This window comes from Pteronotus mesoamericanus, unplaced genomic scaffold, assembly GCF_021234165.1.
Source record: "Pteronotus mesoamericanus isolate MK-2021 breed Mesoamerican mustached bat unplaced genomic scaffold, CSHL_Meso_final scaffold_36, whole genome shotgun sequence".
NCBI lineage: Eukaryota > Metazoa > Chordata > Mammalia > Chiroptera > Mormoopidae > Pteronotus > Pteronotus mesoamericanus.
The window spans coordinates 16,220,042-16,241,396 of NW_026555313.1; the positions used below are offsets into that span (position 1 = coordinate 16,220,042).

At 38.4% G+C, this 21,355-nt stretch overlaps 1 protein-coding gene across 2 annotated transcripts in view; it reads right to left on the bottom strand.

Annotated features, from left to right (window-relative positions):
- Positions 1 to 1,260: 1,260 nt before the first annotated feature.
- ALG9 (ALG9 alpha-1,2-mannosyltransferase) overlaps positions 1,261 to 21,355 on the bottom strand; it is a 127,342-nt gene continuing 107,247 nt past the window's right edge. For both annotated transcript variants that reach the window (XM_054592624.1, XM_054592623.1), the window contains one exon: positions 1,261 to 1,495. In XM_054592624.1, coding sequence (XP_054448599.1) covers positions 1,424 to 1,495 — 72 coding nt within the window. In that variant the 3' untranslated portion in view covers positions 1,261 to 1,423. The remainder of the gene's footprint in view (positions 1,496 to 21,355) is intronic.

Here is a 21,355-nt window from a genome sequence, read left to right on the forward strand (position 1 = left end):
ACCCTGAAGCACTGCTGTGATGAGAGTCTAACCAACAGAAACACTGGAGGCTCCGAAGAACTCAAAAGAAATACAGATAAAATTCTTTGTTATAATATAAAGTTACAGGTCTCTGGCCAACCTCACAATTCTTTCAAATAATGTTTAGATGGGAAGTTAGGCAACCCAGCTTCCAGTCCAAGTGCTGTCACTGGCTGTGTGACCTTGTGCGACTTTACCTCCCCCTGCAGTCTCAGTTCTTTAATCTGTAAAATGGGTATAAAACCACTTGCTTTGTCTACCTCACGTTGTGACTGAGGATCAAATGAGATTAACGCAAAAGTGCTTTATAAACTACGAAATATCATGAGAAAGGTAAAGTCATAGTACATAGTTATTAAAATATTACATCCTTATAACTGCCTACTGGACAAGAAGTGCCCCATGCAAGATGTCCTTTTCCATATACAGATTCAAAAATAGGAACTATAAATATACACTGGTCTTTCTGACTAGGATTGTTTCAAAAAAGAGAAATTCTCGATCTCCTCAGAAATGGCCACACAATACATTACTTTAAAATGTGATGTTATCCAAAATTACCAATTGATAGAATTAATTTTCTCTGAATGTGTCCTGTACAGTTACAGTCTTGTCTAGTGATACCTTTACACAGGAAGGTCTTGAATTCAAGAAATTACATGCTAAAACTTAAAAAAAAAACACCTCATAGTTTGTTGTAAAGGAGATAAAATGAAAATAAGAGGCATCCTAAATAATGACATGAGGTCACAGTTGCTCAAATAGTTGCCTTTTTCCTGAGATATCTCCAGAACAGAGTCCTAGTCCTGTGACATTCTTTAGAGAAGCTTAGTCTTACTGGAGGTGAAAAGGACATGTCAGTAGGCAACTGGACTGTGTTTATTTTCAGCACTAGGATTGGAACAACAATGTCTGCTAGAAGCTGCCAAACAGCTTTGGTGGAGAAGCCCATATGGCCCAAGAGAAGCCTGTTAGTTCTTGGATGCCAGAGTGTGGGGAGCAGCGACACAGCCATCCAGCTTAGAGATTTTCAATTCTTCCTTTGAGTTGATTCTGCTCTTCTCCAGTCTAATAAACAATTGAACAGAAGAAAAACAATGAGATGTGGAATCCTCTATCTACTGGACTTTAGGGACTTTCTCTGCCTAGCTGTAAAAAGTTTACATGCAGAACAGAGACACAGGCAAGAAATAAATTTGATTGACTCTGACTAGCCCAAAGCACCCAGATTCCAGTATTGGTGTCAGATGGCCTTTATTACAAATGTTACAAACGATGACTTGGAGGGAGTCCTGTTAGTGGAATCATTAGAACAACAAATGGTTGTCCTTTGGGGCCACAGGCGTGTTGCTACCCTCCACTTTTCTTCCTGATTTGCTTTGCTTTCCGGGGTTTGAGGATGCTATAGTTTGCATACACTGTATACTGATCTGACAGGAAGGGGACATAAAATGCCCGCAGCAGCTTTGAAGATCTGAAAAACAAGGAGGGAAAAAAAGACAGAATTTTATCATTTGAGAGAATTTATTAATGGTATTGAAAATTATTCAAGGAAATAAACTAAGTGCTCAGAAAGGATTATATTTTATATAAGCAGCACATAAAAAGTCTGTTATTTAGCTATTAGATCATGATAAAAGACTTAATCAAAACCAAGTACCTTGTTACCTACACAAAAAGACAGTCTCCCTATCATGCCATAGTATAACCTCCAAACAGCACTAGGTCTTCTCTTTGCATTAAAATATACCATAGCAAAGTTCCAGGCTAATCAAAAGACTGCTATTACCGAAATAAATTCTTAATACCCAATGGCTTCTGAAAACACACACACACACACACACACACACACACACACACACACACACACACACACACACAATGTAGAGATGCTCAAATGACCCTGATTCTAGCAGTAAATTTTCCTAGAAAGATAAAGAAAAGTATGTCCTAGGCTTCCTACACAAAGTGTTCCAGCAATTCTTAAGTCAAAGAGAGAGTTTTACACACAAGCTCATGTTATGACATGTCCCTGGCAAGTTATATGTATATATTTGTTACTAAAATATTGGGACAAATGAAAACCTGATTTTTTTACAAAGTTTCTGAAGAATTTCAAAAATATTTCACACTTATTGAACACTTAACATTGGAAAAACACTAGGAAAGTGTTTATTTTTAAATTTTTTTTTGTTTTTAGATTTTATTTACTTTCTTAGAGAGAGTGTAAGGGAGGGAGAAAAAGAGGGAGAGAAACATCAATGTGCGGTTGTCTCTCTGGTGCCCCCTACTGGGGACCTGGCCTGCAACCCAGGCATGTGCCCTAACTGGGAATCAAAATGGCAACTCTTTGGTTCGCAGGCCAGCGCTCTATATATATATATATTTTATTGATTATGCTATTACAGTTGTCCCATTTTTTTCCCCTTTATTCCCCTCCGACCTTCACCCTCCTCCCACCAGCATTCCCCTCACCCTAGATCATGTCCATGGGTCATACATTAAGTTCTTTGGCATCTCCATTTCCTATACTATTCTTACCCTCCCCCTGTGTATTTTCTACCTACCATTTATGCTTCTTATTCCCTGTATCTTTTCCCCCATTCCCTCACTTCCGCCTCCCCTCTGATAACCCTCCATGTGATCTCCATTTCTGTGATTCTGTTCCTGTTCTAGTTGTTTGCTTAGTTTGTTTATTTTTTTTAGGTTCAGTTGTTGACAGTTGTGAGTTGTCATTTTACTGTCCATAGTTTTTGATTTTCTTCTTTTCCTTAGATAAGTTCCTTTAACATTTCATATAAGGACTTGGTGATGATGAACTCCTTTAACTTGACCTTATCTGGGAAGTACTTTATCTGCCCTTCCATTCTAAACGATAGCTTTGCTGGATAGAGTAATCTTGGATGTAGGTCCTTGTCTTTCATGACTTTGAATACTTCTTGCCAGCCCCTTCTTGCCTGCAAGGTTTCTTTTGAGAATCAGCTGATAGTCTTATGAGAACTCCTTTGTGGGTAACTGTCTCCTTTTCTCTTGCTGCTTTGAAGATTCTCTCCTTATCTTTAATCTTGAGAACTTAATTATGATGTGCCTTGGTGTGTGCTTCCTTGGGTCCAACTACTTCGGGACTCTCTGAGTTTCCTGGATCTCCTGGAATTCTATTTCCTTGGCCAGATTGGGGAAGTTCTCCATTATTTTTTCACATAAGTTTTCAATTTCTCGCTTTTCCTCTTCTCCTTCTGGCACCCCTATGATTTGGACGTTGGAATGTTTAAAGTTGTCCCAGAGGTTCCTAAGGCTCTCCTCATTTTTTTGAATTCTTGTTTCTTCATTCTGTTCTGGTTGAATGTTTATCTCTTCCTTCTGCTCCCAATCATTGATTTGAGTTCTGGTTTCCTTCCCTTTACTGTTGGTTCCCTGTATATTTTTCTTTATTTCACTTTGCATATACTTCACTTTTTCCTCCATTTTGTGACCATATTCAACCATTTCTGTGAGTATCCTGATTACCAGAGTTTTGAACTGTGCATCTGATGAGTTGGCTGTCTCCTCATTGCTTAGTTCTATTTTTGGACCTTTGATCTGTTCTTTCACTTGGGCCATATTTCTTCGTCTCAGAGTGCTTGTTACATTGGAAAGGGTGGAATCTTACGTATTCGCCCGGGCAAGCAACCCAGGTCACTGCATTGTGACACTGTGTGTGGAGCGGGGTCCAAAAGGGAACAGTGCTACTTGCTGGGATCTCGGCCAGCTTTCAGTCACTTCCTTCACTACTCCCAAGCAAACTGGGCCCTTCTGGTGCCGATTTCTGGGTGGGTGGGTTTGTGTACATTCTAGGACCCTGTGGGTCTCTCCAACGAACTCTCCTGTGAGGCTGGGAGTTTCTCCTGATCCCACACCCCCCACCAGTTTTTACAGCCAGAGGTTTTGAGGCTTTCTTTTCCTGCACTGGAACCCCGGATTGCACGGTCTGTCTCGCTCCCCAGTTATTCCTCCCAGTGTGTCTGCATGCAAATGTGGGACCAGCTGCCGCCTCACCCGCCCAGTCCTCCAGCTGCCACCTTGCTTTGTGTCCTCTCCACCCAGTTGCCTGACTCCACCCCTTCTACTGGTCTGGATGACTGTTTCTACTTCAACTCCTTGGTTGTCGGACTTCTGTATAGTTTAATTTTCTGGCAGTTCTAGTTATTTTTTGTTTTTAAATTTGTTGTTGTCCTTCTTTTGGTTATGCGAGGAGGCAAAGTGTATCTACGGACATCTCCATCTTGGCCAGAACTTACACTTGAAAAGTTATTATTTAATCCATCCAATAATCCTAGGAAGAAAGTGATATTATTATCCCTATGTTATAGCTGGGAACTGAGACTTACATAGATTAAGTAGCTTGTTCAGGGTTCACACAGTAAGTGACAAAGCCCTCATTCACATCCAGATTTGACTCCAGATTCTGCACTCAACTACGATAGTTTGTCCTACAGCCCAGGAAGAAGCTAATGCGATTCATCACTTTGTAGAAAAAGTGGGAGTGACAGTTTCAAATCCTATACAAAGTATTACTTCTTGACTGTGATTTCTGAGTCAAAAAATCAAAGTTGGCCCAGTGACTGCCACCCTACATGGTGTAGCTGAAGGGTGTTCCATTGCCAGTCCTTTTCCAGACTGTAAACTTGTAAATGTCATGTCAATGTGGCATTTGTACTGGCAGCCTGCCCCTGGGGTTGGCAGCCTCCTGCAATGCCTGCACACGATGATATCGTGCTTGGCATACACCTCTTAGAGAGTCTTCCCAACTGGGGCACTGGCAGCACTCTCCACTCAGCAGAGATGCGCTTCACCTCAACAGCTACCAGCTCAAGGGCTTTGACAGAGAAAAGAGGCTTAGAAGAGAGACACATGAGATTTATCAGCAGGGTTCCTGCAAACAAAAGGAACAGGTTGGGGAAGCACCTACCTGAGTCAGAAAGAAGTGAATTTATTCTTTCTGTCCATGCTGCATAGATAAGGGGAAGGTCAAAACGAAAGGCTGTAAGCCAGAGTAAACTCCTGCAAGTTTACGTTTCATAAAGAAAGGCTAAAACTAATTAAGTGTCATTTCCAGTCCAATTGACTGCACGATAAAAGCTTCATTAATGGAGTCAGCATGTATTGCCAGTCAACTCAGTCCCTGGGATAACATTAGGGCCACTGGGGCCAATTTTAGTTTTTGAGTTTCTTTTTGGACTCAAAAACTAAATAGCCTGCTCTTTGGGAGGGTTATTACTTCATAATGTTAACCTTTTTAGAGTCTTCCAAAGAATAAAGAGAGATTATACTTATTTTTAAAAACAATAAAACTCATTTTATCTTGTAATGCCGTATGGATCCATTTTAACCTTTTTATAAATTTAAGCTATATTATAGGATCTTAGTGGTCTTATTTTTGTTTGTATATTGGATTATTTACAATTAGGCTTTAAAAAAAAGACAAATAATAAGAAAAAGGAAAATGATAAAATTATCAAAAAGAATGATGCAAAGTGAAATAAATACTATTAACCTTCAATTTTCTTATTGCATTGCCCAAAGTATTGCATCATCTTTAAATAAGGTATAAAAGACTGAAGACACTATCTTTGCAGTCTGCTTTCAACTTTCATTGAACACAGTTGAGAATTCAGAATTTAAAATATTTCAGTCCATAACGGCAATGAGAAGAAAAATGAGAGAAGACCCTTCAGTTATTAGACAAAGTAGCAGATGAGTGCGAAGAGACAAATGGGAGCACTCAAGGCCCTGACGATGGTGAGGTTGATGATACAAGCAAAATTTATGTGTCTTCAAGTGACAATATACTAAATGAACTTTCTCAAACTCAAGAATTAATGAGTAAACCATGTATTTCTAAGAACGAAAAGGAAATAAGGTACTTTCATTCCCTTAGTCGTTCAAGAGGAAAGATTTTATAATGCAACATTTTGCAACAAGAACCTGGACCATCCTATTATGCTAACAGGGCATATGACCATATTCTTGCATCCTTTATGAGATATGTGCCAAATTTTATTTAATAAAGTTCATAAGTGGACAAATGCTGAAGGCAGGTTCATAAACAAAGGTGACTGGAAGGATTAGATGATAAAGAAATAAAAAATTCAATGAATTGATCATTTTATTGGTGTTTATAAATCCCAAAATGAAAATGAATTATAGAGCAAAAAAGATAACTGTCCTCTTTTTGACAAAACTGAGCCATTAAAGGTTTCAAAAAGTTTTCAAATTTTGCATTTTGATGATACAAGTGCAAGAACAACTAGAGTAATAAGTTAGAATCTATCAGAGATATATCTGAAGCCTAGAACCAGTATTTTCAAGATGGATATATTATGCAAAATTATGCAGCCCCTAGAATATAGCAGAGGATTTTTGTTTTGTATTTTACCACATATTGCTTTTTTCTTCTTTACTACCTACTTTGCCTTCCATTTGTTATGAAAAAAATTTTTCAAACATATACAAAAGTAGACAGAACACAGGGTGGGGCAAAAGTAGGTTTACCATTGTGAATACGCAAAACATTTTATTCTTATATTATTATTTGTTAATAGTGTATCATTTTCCATGTGAACAACTGTAAACCCACTTTTGCCTCCCTGTATATTACTTGTAATCATTTTTAAAAACCGATAGATAAATTTTTAAATAAAGGAAATCTCAAATCCTTAAAAAAACAAACCTATGTGTTACTACATGTAGGGTTTTGTGTGCTGGGCCTGGTGACACAAAGTCTCTGTTCTCAAAGAGCTAATAATCTAGTTGGTAGAAACAGGATACGAGTGACAAGTCCAGCTTAGAATATACTAAATACTAAAAAGCTGATACAGAAGTTCAAAGTGACAATGTACACATTCAGAAGAGAGGATAAACACAGGGTTGCATAGGTGTGGAAGAAGCATTTATGATACATTATTTCATTTTATCCATCCAACATTTCAAGGTACGCTAATCAAGAAAAGCCTGCCCATTCATAAGCAAATCTATAGGCTCCTTAGGTTTAATGCCCTGTTCACTCAGCAGCAAGGGGAGAATTGCCTGAATGAACTCCAAACTCTTTCTCATGCTCTACAAAGCCCTGGGAGATCTAGCCCTTGCTTACTTGTCCCACTTCACCTCAAGCTATTTTCTCCCTTGCCCACTACATTTCCACCATGCCAGCTTCCTTTCAGTTCCTACCCTAGGTCCTTTGCACATGCTTTACCCCTCTGCCCGGAGTACTCTTCCACCCTGTTTTTCTCATCATTAAACCCATCTCATTTTTCATTTCTTTTCTTAAAAGGTACCTTTGAGAGGTCTTTCCACCATCCTAGGAAAGCCTAGAGTTCCACTTCCATCACTTAACATCTGTCAGTGTACCTTGTGTGTTTCTCATTACACTTCACAATTTGAAATTATGTATTTATTTGTTAACTTGTTGACTGTCTGTCCTCTAACCCCAAATTTCTGGGAGCAAGTTTGTTTTATGTACCAGTAGCGTAGTGTCTGTCACATAGTTAAGTGCTGAAAAACAAAAGGATGGATGGATGGATGGATGGATGGATGGATGGATGGAAGGAAGGACTGATGAAGAGAGCAATGGAGGGATTTTATACAAATGAGATGTGAGTTTAATTTGATTCAGTTTAATCACAAGTGGCTGAGCACCATGTCAAGAAAAAAGTTAAGTACCAGGAATACAATGATTGACAGAGAGGGTTCCTACTCTAAATGAAGAATTCAAAGTTCAGCTGAATGTTTGGTTTGGAACAACCATCTTGCTGAGGACAAACATTGGTCTGATTTGGATACATCAAGAGAGTCAAGCATGATTCTGTCATGCTTCATCAGTGTACAATCTTAAAAAAATCAATATCAAATTCTAGGTAATGTGTTCAGGAAGCTAGGAGGAATTTCTAGTTAAGGCAGAACACAAAACTATATAAAAGGTGAGGACTAAATATAAGCAGAAGCTAATAAGAATCTAGATATCATCAGAACTTGGTAAAGAAAAATCCTTCTTAGAAGATGAACCTCCTTTTCTCCTGCAGATTCTACTTTTAATCTATAATATTATTTACCTTTAATATAAAACTACTAATTACTTCAAGGAGATGAAGTAAGTAACAGTCAATATACATACCTTAAAGATGAGAAGGGGACATTCTCTGATTTTTTTTAAAACCAAAAGCAAAAGTTGGGTTGAAGTCTTCATTTCTAAAACTATAGCTGCTGTTCTAGACAAATTTCTTTACCAATAATAGCTTTAATAAGCTAAGCATGACTAGGGCCTTTTAAATTGTTACACTAGTGGTATTATTGCTGGAAAAGGGAAAGCAAAATTGGATATTTGCCTCTGACAAAAGCAGCTGAGCATTGGAATGAAGTGTGTGCACACAATGATACACATGGAAACAAAGATTAGACTGAATCATAAACTAGAACAAAACTAATGTCTATCAAAACTCATGCAACAAAGTCTGTAATAATCTGAAATACGTAAATATTGCCCTGGGCAAGCACAGGCAGCATAATTTAAGGAGATGTAAAATATATGCCTCTATCATGGCAACGGAAACACTTCCCTTACCAGTAAGCAAGTCACTTAAGCAAGTCACAGATGAAAGAGGCCTGGATAAAGCAATTGTCTGAGTAGCATAAGTAGCTGACAGCTCAGAATGTTTCTAATTCAATTACCAGCCCTATTTATCAGGGTTAGGGAGCACTGTGCTGTGGAGATTTAAATCTGCTCTTGCTGATGTCAATGGAAGACAGGCTGCCAATCCCTGATGTCTCCAGTTCAGTGGGCACAAATGGAGATGCTGAGCCGAGTTCTCATTTTAAAAAGAAAGTGTCCTAGTGCTCAGGTTTTCTCTTTTACTTTTATTCACCCAAATATTAATGTAATCTAAGCTGACTGCCAGCTCTTTCTTTTAAAGTTAGTTTCCTTTCTTTGTGTCTCTGTCTCTTGTTCTTTCTTGCACTTAGTTCACATTTCAGTGCCAGACTTTCTACAATCCTCAGAGCAGAACTGGACTTTTACAGCAATCTTCAGTTCTGAAGAGAATCTCAGAATTCCCTCAAGACTTACTCTTAGCCATAGTCAACGTACAGTCCCATATCAAGCAATTTAAGAACTGCTCAAAGAGCTGATATGCAGCAAAAATGTGACTGTTCTTTGATATTAACAGGAACTGGGGTAAGGGACATTACTCTAATGGTCAGTGAGTAATGCATAGGTGACATTTATAGCACAAAAGAAAAATGAAGAGAGGAGTGGCATGCTCTATTTATACTCTACTAGAACGTCAGTTCCTTGAAGATAGAACTTCACCTCTCTAACTGCTCTATTTTGGAACTGTGCCACAGAAAAGGGCTCAATGAATAGTCTGTGAGTGAATTAATGACTACACCCAAACTCTTAAATCAGAGCATTAGTCTACCTCACTCACTTTTGACAATATTCATCTTCCACAAGTAAAGGAAAATCAAAAATAGTATGAAGCTCTCCTTCCTCTTCTCTCCCCAAAATTCAATTCTAAAGCCATTAGGTATGGCAGAGCCAACCTAAAGTGTGTGGTGTGAGGAGGGGAAGGTGCGGAGAGGGGAAGCTGCAGGGGCCAATGAGATATTAGAGCACAATGACATGTGGGAGGCATCCATATTAGCAAAGAAAATATTAATGCTATAGGTCAAGCAACCTGTCCAGGTTTCAGTTTACACAGAATTTGCTCAATCATCGTTACCCATGTGACCAAAATGACACTTCATTTTCAGCAGACATATCCAATAGACCCTTGACATTCAAAGAATATATTCACAGTTTTGACTATTTGGTAACAGTCTCTGAATATCCATACTGTGTGATGACTTAGAAGTTTGCTGTGGCAGAAACTGGAACCACAGCATTGCACAGAGTGGATCACTTCACTTACTTGTGGCCCTTGGCCAATCATGTGACAACATCATAACCTCCTGACCAGTCACCTTTAGCCAATATTCAGAATGAGGACTGAGAAAAAACTGCTATGAGGCAACTGGCCATTTTCTGACCTTCAGTCCCACCAAGACTGCTGGGGGAAATGCTCTCAACCCATTTTTTTCCATCTGATAGCTATCTGGATATGAAGGTACTACATGTTCCACCCACCATTCCTGTGGAGAAAACACTGAAGAGTGTTCAAGGTGTTTCCCCTGCTCTTTGGATCCTCATTTGGACTATGCTTCTATGTAGCAAATAGTAGTAGCATTGGAGGACACATTATGTAGATGATTCTGGCAAGCTCAATAAGCATGAAATAAATAATAAGTATACTTTAAAATAACTCAACAATCTTTATTTTACCAAATAAGGGCATCAAAAGTTTCTGAAGAAATCCTTGTTTCACTTTTTTTTTTCTTTTTAGTCTGACATAAATCCAGTTTAAGGAATGTTAAATACATCAAATAATCAATAAATATTTTATGAGACACTACTATGTACTGGCAGTTGTTGAGCCTCAACAAGAAATGTAGGTCTAACTCTCAAGGAACTCAGAACAAAGACCCTTGATGATGCTAGCTACTTGGGCTAGGCTAGCTAAAAGCAGTGGCAGTCTTTAAACAAGGTACATGGTCTTCAAGCCTAAGAGTCTCTATAGTATCGACTTGGAGCCCAGATGGTCAGCACATAGTCTCTTTCTACGGAACTAATTTTATAACAATGAAAAACAGACTCTCTAAGCTTCAGAAAAACAAAAAAAGGCTTATTTCTCTTAAAATGTCAGCAGATCTCAATGATTAAGCCACTAAAGAATACAATGAGCAAAACACCCACCCATATGTTTTGAAGTCAAATCTAGCCTGAGGTAGCTCCACCAGATAAAGGGTCTCAGGAAAGTATCTGGGGAGAAAAAAATAAAAGGGAAGACTAAAACCTGATAAACAGAAAGTGTAAGAGAATAATGAGCTGGTAGAGAATTTCAAAAGTAGAGAAACTTTCATCTCTTCTTCCCTACAGTTTCTCAGTATTCTTGGCATAGAGGAGCTGAAGACATCACCAGGATTGATGGGTAGGGAAAAACAAGATCACTTCAGTTACTGGATGGGAGGGAGAACTAATTCTACCCGAAGAGTTTGAGCACCAACTGAAGCATTTAAAACTATTGGCCTTAAACCAAATTCTGCCATGGACTGTAGTCTCCATTTCCACCTGAGAAGTAAGAAGCTGCAGGTGGAAACAGCCTGCTGGACTATTTTATGTGTCATATGTCTCTTTAGAAAAAAACTCCTTTAAAGAGAAAAATTTCAAAAATTATCTGATTTCAATGATGCATGGCATCAAAAGAGCTGTGATGGTTTTAAAATGTGCCCATAAATTCTTTCACACTCTCCCCATCAACAAGGAAAGTTTAATTCCCTTCCTTTGAACAGAGGCTATTACAGTGGCTTGCTTTCGAAGGACAGAATGAGGTGGGATTATTACTGGGTGAACTTCAAGGCTAGGTCATAAAAACAACTATATAGCTCTCAAGACACTGGCTCTTAGAAGCCAACCACCATGCTGTGAAAAAATGCAGGCTACATAGGGAAGCCATAAGTAGGTGTTCTGGCTGACAGTCCCAGCTGAGATCTAGTCAACAGACAGTGTTAACATACAGACATGTGAGAAAGCCTTTGAATACCTCCAGTACCAACCACCATCTGAAGGCCAATGCATAAGAACCCTAAGAGCTGAAGAACTATCTATCTGAGCCCATTTGATCCCAAGACCCATGAGAGAAAACAATAATAAATAATTGTTGTTTTATATTGCTAAGTTTGAGATGATTTGTTACACAACAATAACTAGAACTACAGCTTCCAACTAATATGTCCTTTACAGTGATTACTCCAATGATCTTATTATTATCTTCCAAAAATTAATAGTTCTGCTTATGCTGGTTTAGAGGCTGGGAGCCATCAACCAGACTACCACATAGGAGCAAAATGGATACAGGTGCCATGGACTCTTCAGGCTTCATCATTGCTAGATGTCACCACTTTGTGGAGGCTAAAAGGAGAGTCATAGTCTCAGTGGAAAAATCCCCACAGCAGCTAAAGCTCAGTGGCCACTAAGATTCCCATGCTGGGCACTGAAAGAACACAAGCAGCAGATGCTATTGCAGTCCCCACCTAGCTGCTGTCCTCTGACTAGAAAATGTGCCTCTACCATACCAGTGGAAGGCGCTAACTTCTAACTCCTTACTTGCATCCATGCTTCACATATAATTATAAATTTGCAAAGCTTTGAAATTCTGTCCTATTTAAGTCCCCCCAAATTACCTCAAGCCCTTAATTAGGCAAGCCTAAAATTCAGTTAGATGATGGTAATCTGCTCCAAAATAGTGAAGAACAAAGTCACAAAATCCTAAAGCCAAAGGTGAAAGCAAAGTCATCAAGACAAAAAGGACCTACAATGAAGGAGGAAAAACGGGGCAGAAAGTGGCTGTGCGCAGAAGAGCAGGGCCTCCCAACTTGTTCCCAAACCTACCAACAGGCCCTACAGATCAGGAGGCCAACTCCAACCTCCTGGAGAAGCATTTCCCACCAGACTCCCACAGCCAAACTTTCTTACCACACTTAGAAAGGAACCCACCATTCAGCTATTGCACCATTCTCCCTTCACTCCTCTCTGGGGAATCTCAGAGTAGGCATTATATCCAGCTACTTATTGAACTATTTTATACAAATAGCAATTATATCAGCCTTCAAAGGAAGAAAACATTCTCTCTTATTTTAGAAAGTATATAACATGAGAAGGCCAAAGAGTCTGATAAACCTTTATAAAGTTAGCCAGACATAGACATGGTAAACTCAGGGAGTATAAGTTGAGGCTTTGGTACCAGCTATGTACAAGAGGTGACTAGAAAATTGATAAGATTTTTAAAAAAATGTTTATTGATGAGAGATAGAGGGGAAGAGGGGGAAGGAAGAAAGGAGAGACATCAGTGTAAGAGAGAAACATCAATTGGCTGCCTCCTGTACGTGTCTTGACTGGGGATTGAACCCACAACCTAGGCATGTACCCCGGCTGGGAATCCAACTCCTAACCCCTCAGTGTGTGGAACGATGCTTCAACTAACTGAGCCACACTGGCCAGGTCAGTTCTTAAGATTTTAGGCCAGCATCCTCTATCAAACTAATGGGATCTGGGGCCTCTAGTTCTCTGATATAGCTGAAAAGAATGGGTGAGTGTCTGGGCTGCATTCTCCCAAATGGGCTAACAACATATAGCACTATTTAGTGAGTTCTTCTCCAGGAGTCCAACAGCAAAGGCCTTTATCTTCCATAAGTTTTGAAAGAAAACAAGACTCTTTGCAAAATCATAATAGATATTCAGAATTCCTCAATTTGCACCAATCACTATAAAGTCCTAATAATCTTTAGGTTGATTTCCTTTGGAGTTGAGTCTCCACTGGCATACACATTCAGAGTATGATGTTTTTATGTACTGGTACTGTCTTCAAGTTATTCTCATTGCTTCCTTTTCAGGCAGCTGGGACCAATCTCAGGAATGGATCTGAAATTTAAAAAGTGACCAAGGAATGCCAACAAAGTAAATCAAATTAGTAAACTATGGGCAAATCCACATGGTAAACGTGGACCATGGGCCAAAGGAACCGTATCTATACACTCCATTCTTCTGTCCTGCTTTTTGGGACCAAGCCCCTGTACTCTGATCACATTAAAACAGGATGACCACATAAAAAAGGGTAGGGCCATTTTTACTTTTAAAACCATTCTGATTTAAATGATATATTATAGATCACTTTAACTAAAAGGAAGTTTAAATCAGCCAAAAAGGTAAATTAAATTTTAACTTATTGACTGATTTTAGAAAGTAAAAGAGAGAAACATTGATTTTTTGTCCCACTTATGCATTCACTGGTTGCTTCTTGTGTGTGCCCTGACCAGGGATGGAACCTGGAAACGTTCCATCCCTTGGCATATTGGGATGACCCTCTAACCAAGTGAGCTACCCAGCCAAGGCAAAAATTTTCTTTATTGACCCTCAGACACCTCATCCAACTGGCTCCTTTTTCTCTTTCCACTTAGGCTCAGGATTTCTTCTCCTTGAACTGCATACATGATTCTACTCTCTTTTTACCACCAATACAAATCCTCCTTTTCTTTAAAGCCTCAGCTCAAGCACCACCTCCTTCAGGAAGGCTTCTCAGTTTACTCTAACCTCCAGAGATCTCTCCCTTCTTTGAAGTTTTAGGATATAACTTGGCACCTCCAGAAGTTTTAATATTATTTTCAAGTTGTTTTTGTTTCTCTACCAAAGTTGTAGTTATTCAAGAGCAAAATTTTTGTCTAATTGCTTCTTTTATATCACTTACATAATCTAGCTCTGTGACAAGGACTTAATAGCTGTTCAATAAATATTTTCTTATTGCCAAACCTGCCTACCAGTTGGTTTGAGGACATAACAAGAAGACTCCAGGAACCTTTCACTGATTATTCCTTCTCTCACAATACACTGTACCTTTCTCCTTTAAAGCACTTAACACAGGTTGCAATTACATATTCATCTGTATGGCTTTTGTTTAAGGTCAGTATTCCCATTACATTGTAAGGTCGAAGAGGACGGGGAGTTTGTGTGTACTGTTTATCACTATGTACCTAAGACCCATCACAGCCTGGTAGTGTTCAAAAAATATCTGCTGATAGCATGAATGTCAGATGGACAAATAGGTGGATAATGGGAAAAAAATGATCTGAACGTGAACTAAAAAGAAGATTTAAATTTTAGGGACAAATATTTGAGAAATAAACCTACATACATTTCTATATTTTTAAATTTTTTAAATTTTATTTTAAAATCATGTTTATTCTATTAGAGTTGTCTCAATTTCCCCCTTTGCCCTCTTCCACCCATCCCACCCCCGACTCCCACTCCCACAGTCAATTCCCACTCTGTTGTCCATGTCCATGGGTCATTGATACATGTTCTTTGTTTAGTTCCTTCTTTCCTTCATTGACCTCCTTCCTCATCCCCTCTGGTCACTTTCAGTTTGTTCCATGTTTCCTTGCCTGTGGTTTATTTTGTTCATTAGTTTATTTTGCTGAATAGATTCTACTTATAAGTGAGTCTTTCACCAACTGGCTTATTTCACTTAGCATAATGTTTTCCAGTTCCATCCATGTTGTCGCAAATGGTAGGAGTTACTTCCTTCTTTTTCTTTTTTAAATGAAGATTGATTTTATTTATTTATTTTTTAAATGTCAAGATCCATGAGAAAATACTAAAATATTTAAATCCATTATAAAGTCTCAGCAATCATGACACCTGCACAGAAACAATCACGTAGATCAACGAAATAAAATGAGCATTCCAGAAACAAATGTATGTATCTAACAAAGTAATAGTTGATTAAATTGATATTTCAAATCAATGGGGAAAATAAGGCTTATTCAACATATAAGGTGCATGGATCACTATTACTTGAAAAAAAACAAATATAGAGCCCTGTTTCACACATTATACAAGAAATATTCAGGTGAGTTAAAAATCAGTATGTAGAATCTAAGGAGTTTTAGGAGAAAAATACAAAATAATATTTTCCTTACCCTGAAGCAACATACTCAAACCGAGAAGCTATAAAGTACAATATTGACAATATGACAATATTAAACATTTAATACTATGCAGTAATATTCATATAAAAAAAATTAAAGAACAAATAATAGAATAGGAAAGTATTTGCAACACACCTCAAAACAGGTTAATAGTTTTTTTGGGGGGGTTTCAGGGAAAAAAATTCTACAAACATTTTATCAAAAAATGGATAAAGAATACAAAAAAGTCATTTAAAGCTTTTCAAAATAATACAAATAGGCAAGAAATATACAAAAGCAGGTTTATTTTCAACAAATAATAAAGTAACAATTTAAATAACACTTCATTGTCACAATCAGATTAATAAGTATTAAGAAAATTGGTAATATCAAGTATTGGTGACTGTGAAAGGAACTCAGTATTCATAGACTCTTTTTTTTCATCTTCTTAAAGCAGTCCCTTTAGCGTATCTTGCAATACTGGTTTCGTGGAGGAGTATACTTTCAGCCTTCTTTTGACTGGGAAACTCCTCATTTCACCTTCCATTTTCATTGAGAGCCTTGCTGGGTAGAGCAGTCTGGGTTGCAGGCCTTTGCTTCTCATGACTTGGAATATTTCTTGCCATTCCCTTTTGGCTTGTAGTGTTTCCGATGAGAAGTCAGCTGCTAGCAATACCGGGGTTCCCTTATATATTATTATTTGTTTATCCCTTGGTTCCTTTATGATTCTCTCTTTGTCTTTGATATTTGCATTTTAATTATGATATGTCTTAGACTGGGCCTCACTGGGATCCTCTTAAATGGGACCCTCCATCCTTCCTGGACTTGCATGACTTTTTCTCTCCTCCAGTTAGGGAAGTTTTCCATCATTACTTTTTCAAACAGGTTTTCCACTCCTTGTTCCTCTTGTTCTCCTCCTGGTATCTCTATTATATGGATATTATTACATTTCATGTTGTCCTGCATGTCCCCACACAAATTTACATCCTTTTTGAGTCTTTTTTCATTTTCTTGCTTTTTCTGGGAGCTTTTTCCTACCTTATCCTCCAACTCATTCATGCAATCCTCTGCTTCATCTATCCTGCTTTCGATTCCTTCTACTGAGTTCTTCAATTCAAATGCTGTATTCTTCATCTCCTCTTATTTCTTATTGGTCATTTTTATGTCCTTTTCCATGCTGATATATTTTGCAGTAAGTTCCTTATAGTTTCCCTGCAGTTTTCTGTAATTCTTGCTGAGCTCACAGAGCTCATTGAGTTTCCTTAGAACCATTGTTTGGAACTCAGTATCTGAGAGTTTACTTGCCTCTATTTCATTTATTTCTCTTCCTGGGGATTCCTCCTTTCTGTTCCACTGCGGGGTGTTTCTTTGTCTTCCCATTATTTGTGAGACTCTTTTTTTTTTTTTTTTGCTTCTGCTTCTTAAATGGGTCTGTCTTGATTTCCTGGCTTTGTGGTGTGAACTTCTATGATAGGAGACCACTGTTTTTTCTTTCTGGATCTGCCTCTGATGATGTCAGATGTTGACCCTGTCTGACCTTAGGTACTCTGAGACTTCCAGGAATCTGCTGTCTGTGGCTGTCTTCTTCAGCTATTAATCTAGTCACTCTGCACTCAGCAGGCTGGCTTAGAGATACCACAGGGCGGGGTAGAGTCCCTCCTGGGGCCAGGACTATTGGGTCCTTTCACACTGTTGGGGCTCAGGGGAGCAGTCTCTGCCTGAGCAAGATGGCTGCTGCCGTACGGGGGATTAGTCAGCACCAGGATCCCATTGGCTACTCCCCCAGTTCTCTCCCCAAAGCCTCCTTCCCCAGTCTCTCCTCAAGCGTCTCTAGCCCACTCTGCCCCCGACTTTGCTGGAGACCAGGGTTAAGTGGCTGCAAACAGAAATCTATGCACTGGCCCATTAGAGCAGCTCTTTGCATCTACAGTCACCTGTCTCTGGCAGAGAGCAACTCAGCTGCTTTTCACAGTTGGCTGTTATCTGTGTACTATTTGGGCTCTGGTGCTGTAGGCTGGAGATCTCCACTTATGGTTTAGACCCTACTCTTCTCAGGAGGATCCAACTGGCTGTTTCAATATCCATCTGGTGCAGCCGCCAGTGGGCACCCCACCCACCTTCTCAAGTCTCTACTGCATTCCTTACCAGTTAGGTTGTGCTAAAGCTGACACATTTGTCTGTCCGAGGTTAAAAGACTCTTCTCTTGCTATTGTTCAGTGTTTGTTCCAGGTGATTTCTCCACAATTTAGTTGTAATTCCAGGTTGGTCCTGGGAGGAGGTCAGTGTGACTTCCACTCACTCCTCGGCCATCCTAATTCTCCCTCAACCTACTTACATTTCTAAAAAGGTTACATGGCAGTATGTAACAGGCTTATTAAAACCTCCTTTCCCACAGAACATCCCAATCAAGATGAATCCAAAGAGGCGTACTCCAAGACACATCATAAGTAAAATGCCAAGTTTTAAAGAATAGAGAGAATCTTAAAGGCAGCAAAGGAGAAACAGATAGTGACATAAAAGGGAGCTCTGATAAGGCTAGCAGCTGACTTCTCAATAGAAACACTACAAGCCAGAAGGGACTGGCAAGAAATATTCCAAGTAATGAAAAGCAAAAGCCTTCAACCTAGACCACTCTACCTAACAAAGCTGTCATTTAAATAGAGGGGAAAATAAGTAGTTTCCTGACAAAAGAAGGTTAAAAGAATACAGCTCCACCAAACCAGCACTGTAAGACATGCTAAAGGGACTGCTTTAAGACGATGAAGAAAAAGAGTGAGAGAGGAACACAGGTACAAAGGGGAAAAAAGGCAATGAATTAATATTTATTAATAGTAACCTTAAATGTAAATAGATTAAGTGATCCAATCAAAAGACACAGGGTAGCTGAATGGATAAGAAAAGGTGACCCACATATATGCTGTCTAAAAGAGACCCACCTCAGAACAAATGACCTACACAGACTGAAAGTGAAGCATAAGAAAAAAAATATTCCAAGCAAATGGACAGGAAAAGAGCTGGCATAGCATATTTATATCAGACAAAATAGATTTCAAAACAAAGGCCATAAAGAGAGACAAAGGAGGTCATTTCATAATTCTAAAGGGAAGAATCTATCAGGAAGATATAAACATTGTAAACATATATGCACCCATCATAAGAGCACCCAAATATATAAGGAAAAACTTGGACGACTTCAAGAAAGATATAGATAGCAACACACTCATGGTTGGGAATTGTAACACTCCACTGTCAACAATGGATAGATCTTCCAAACAAAGAATCAACAAGGACATTATGACACTGAATGACACGTCAGATCAAATGGGATTAACTGATATATACAGAACCTTTCACTCCAAAGAAGTAAAATATATGTTCTTTTCAAATGCACATGGAACATTTTCAAAGACAGACCACATGACAGGACACAAAACATGCCTTAACAAATTGAATATAATTGAAATCATATCAAGCACATTTTTGGATCACAATGGCTTAGAGCTAGAAACCAAAATCAAGGGAAAAACTCACAAACAGTCAAATACATAGAGACCAAACAACATATATTAAACAATGAATGGGTAAACAATGAGATCAAGGAAGAAATCAGAAAGTTTCAGGAAACAAATGAAAATGAAGACACAACAACCAAAACCTATGGGACACAGTGAAGGCAGTCCTGAGAGGGAAATTCATAGCAATACAGAACTACCTAAAAAAGACAGAAAATTTTCAAATACACGACCTAACCCTACATCTACAAAAATTAGAGGAAAAACAACAAAATCCAGAGTGAGTAAAAGGAAGGAAATAATCAAGATGAGAGCAGAATTAAGTGACATAAAGATGAAAAGAACAACCCAAAGGATCAATAAATCAAGAGGCTGGTTATCTGACAAATTAAAAAGAGTAATGTGACCTTGGCATCCCTTATTAGGAGAAAACTAATTTTAGGTGCTGACTGGCATGTCTGGTCCACAGTTTAGCATTGTTATAAACCATTCCATTCGAAAAGCACTTTGAAAAATTGTTCCCGAGGGATAGATGGGATGGTTTATGCAAATCATGCTGAATAGACTCCTCCCTTCTCTGGTGCCCTGTCCCCTCTCACACCCAAGTCCTGGTACTATTCACTTCTCGTATCTGACGTTCTCTGGTACATGTTTCTGGTCTCCCTGCTAGGACTGAAGAGACAGCCCTTTCTGCTGACATTCCCATCACAACATTCCTCAGAAAAGCCTAAAAACAAAGTTCTGTTATTATTTTGATGGCATATAAAGATCTTAATTCCCACCTAAGAAAAAAAAAAGAGGCTGGTTTGAAAAAAATAAACATAATTGAAAAGCCTTTAACAGATGACCCAAATAAATAAAGTCAGAAACAAAAGAGGTGAAATTATAACCAATACCACAAAAATACGAAGGATCATAAAAAATTACTACAAACAACTACCAAGAAAATTTCATATGCCAAGAAATTTGAAAACCTGGGTAAAATGGACAAATTTCGAGAAACATATAATCCTCTAAAACCAATCAAGAAGAAGCTGAAAACCTGAACAGACCGATAACACCTAGTGAAATTGAAGCAGTAATCAAAAAAACTCCCAGCACAAAAAAGCCCTGGACTGGATGGTTTCACAGGAGAATTTTACAAAACATTTAAGGAAGAGCTAACCCCTGTCCTTCTCACATTATTCCAAAAAACCCAAGAAGAGCAAAGACTCCCAAACTCTTTTCGTGAGGCTAGCATCATCCTAATTCCACAACCAGATAAAGACAAAACAAAGAAAGAAACCTATTGCTAATGAACATAGATGCTAAAATCCTCAACAAAATATTGGCAAACAGAATCCAGCAATACATTAAAAAAATTGTACACCACAACCAAATGAGATTCAACCCAGGGATGCAAGGATGGTTCAATATATGCAAATCAATAAACGTAATACATCACATCAACAAAAGTAAAGACAAAAACCACATGATCATATCAATAGATGCGGAAAAAGCATTTCATAAGGTACAGCACCCATCTATGATAAAAGCACTCAGCAGAGTGGGAATAAAGGGGGCATACCTCAACATAATAAAGGCCATATATGAAAAACCGACAGCCAACATCATTCTCAACAGGTAAAAACTAAAAGCTTTCCCACTAAGATCGGGAACATGACAAGGATGTCCACTTTCACCACTTCTATTCAACATAGTATTGAAAGTCCTAGACACAGCGATCAGACAAGAAAAAGAAATAAAATGCATCCAAATTGGAAAGGAGGAAGTAAAACTATCATTGTTTGCATTGTTTGTAAACCTTTATACTCCCCCAAGAAAGTACTTGACCTAATGAATGAATTTGGCAAAAGAGAGAGATACAAAGTCCTCATTCAGAAATCAAAGGCATTTTTGTACACCAACAATGAAATATCAGAATCAGAAATCAGGGGAAAAAATCCCATTTGCTATAGCAACAAGAAAAATAAAGTACCTAGGAATAACTTTAACCAAGGAGGTAAAAGACTTGGCAGACAACTATACAACACTGAGGAAAGAAATTAAGGAAGCACAAATAAATGGAAGCATATACCGTGTTTATGGATTGGAAGAATTAACATCATTCAAATGTCCATTCTACCCAAAGCAATTTATAGATTCAAGACAATCCCTTTTAAAATATCAGTGATATATTTCACAGACATAGAACAAACATTTCAAACATTTGTATGGAACCATACAGGAACCCG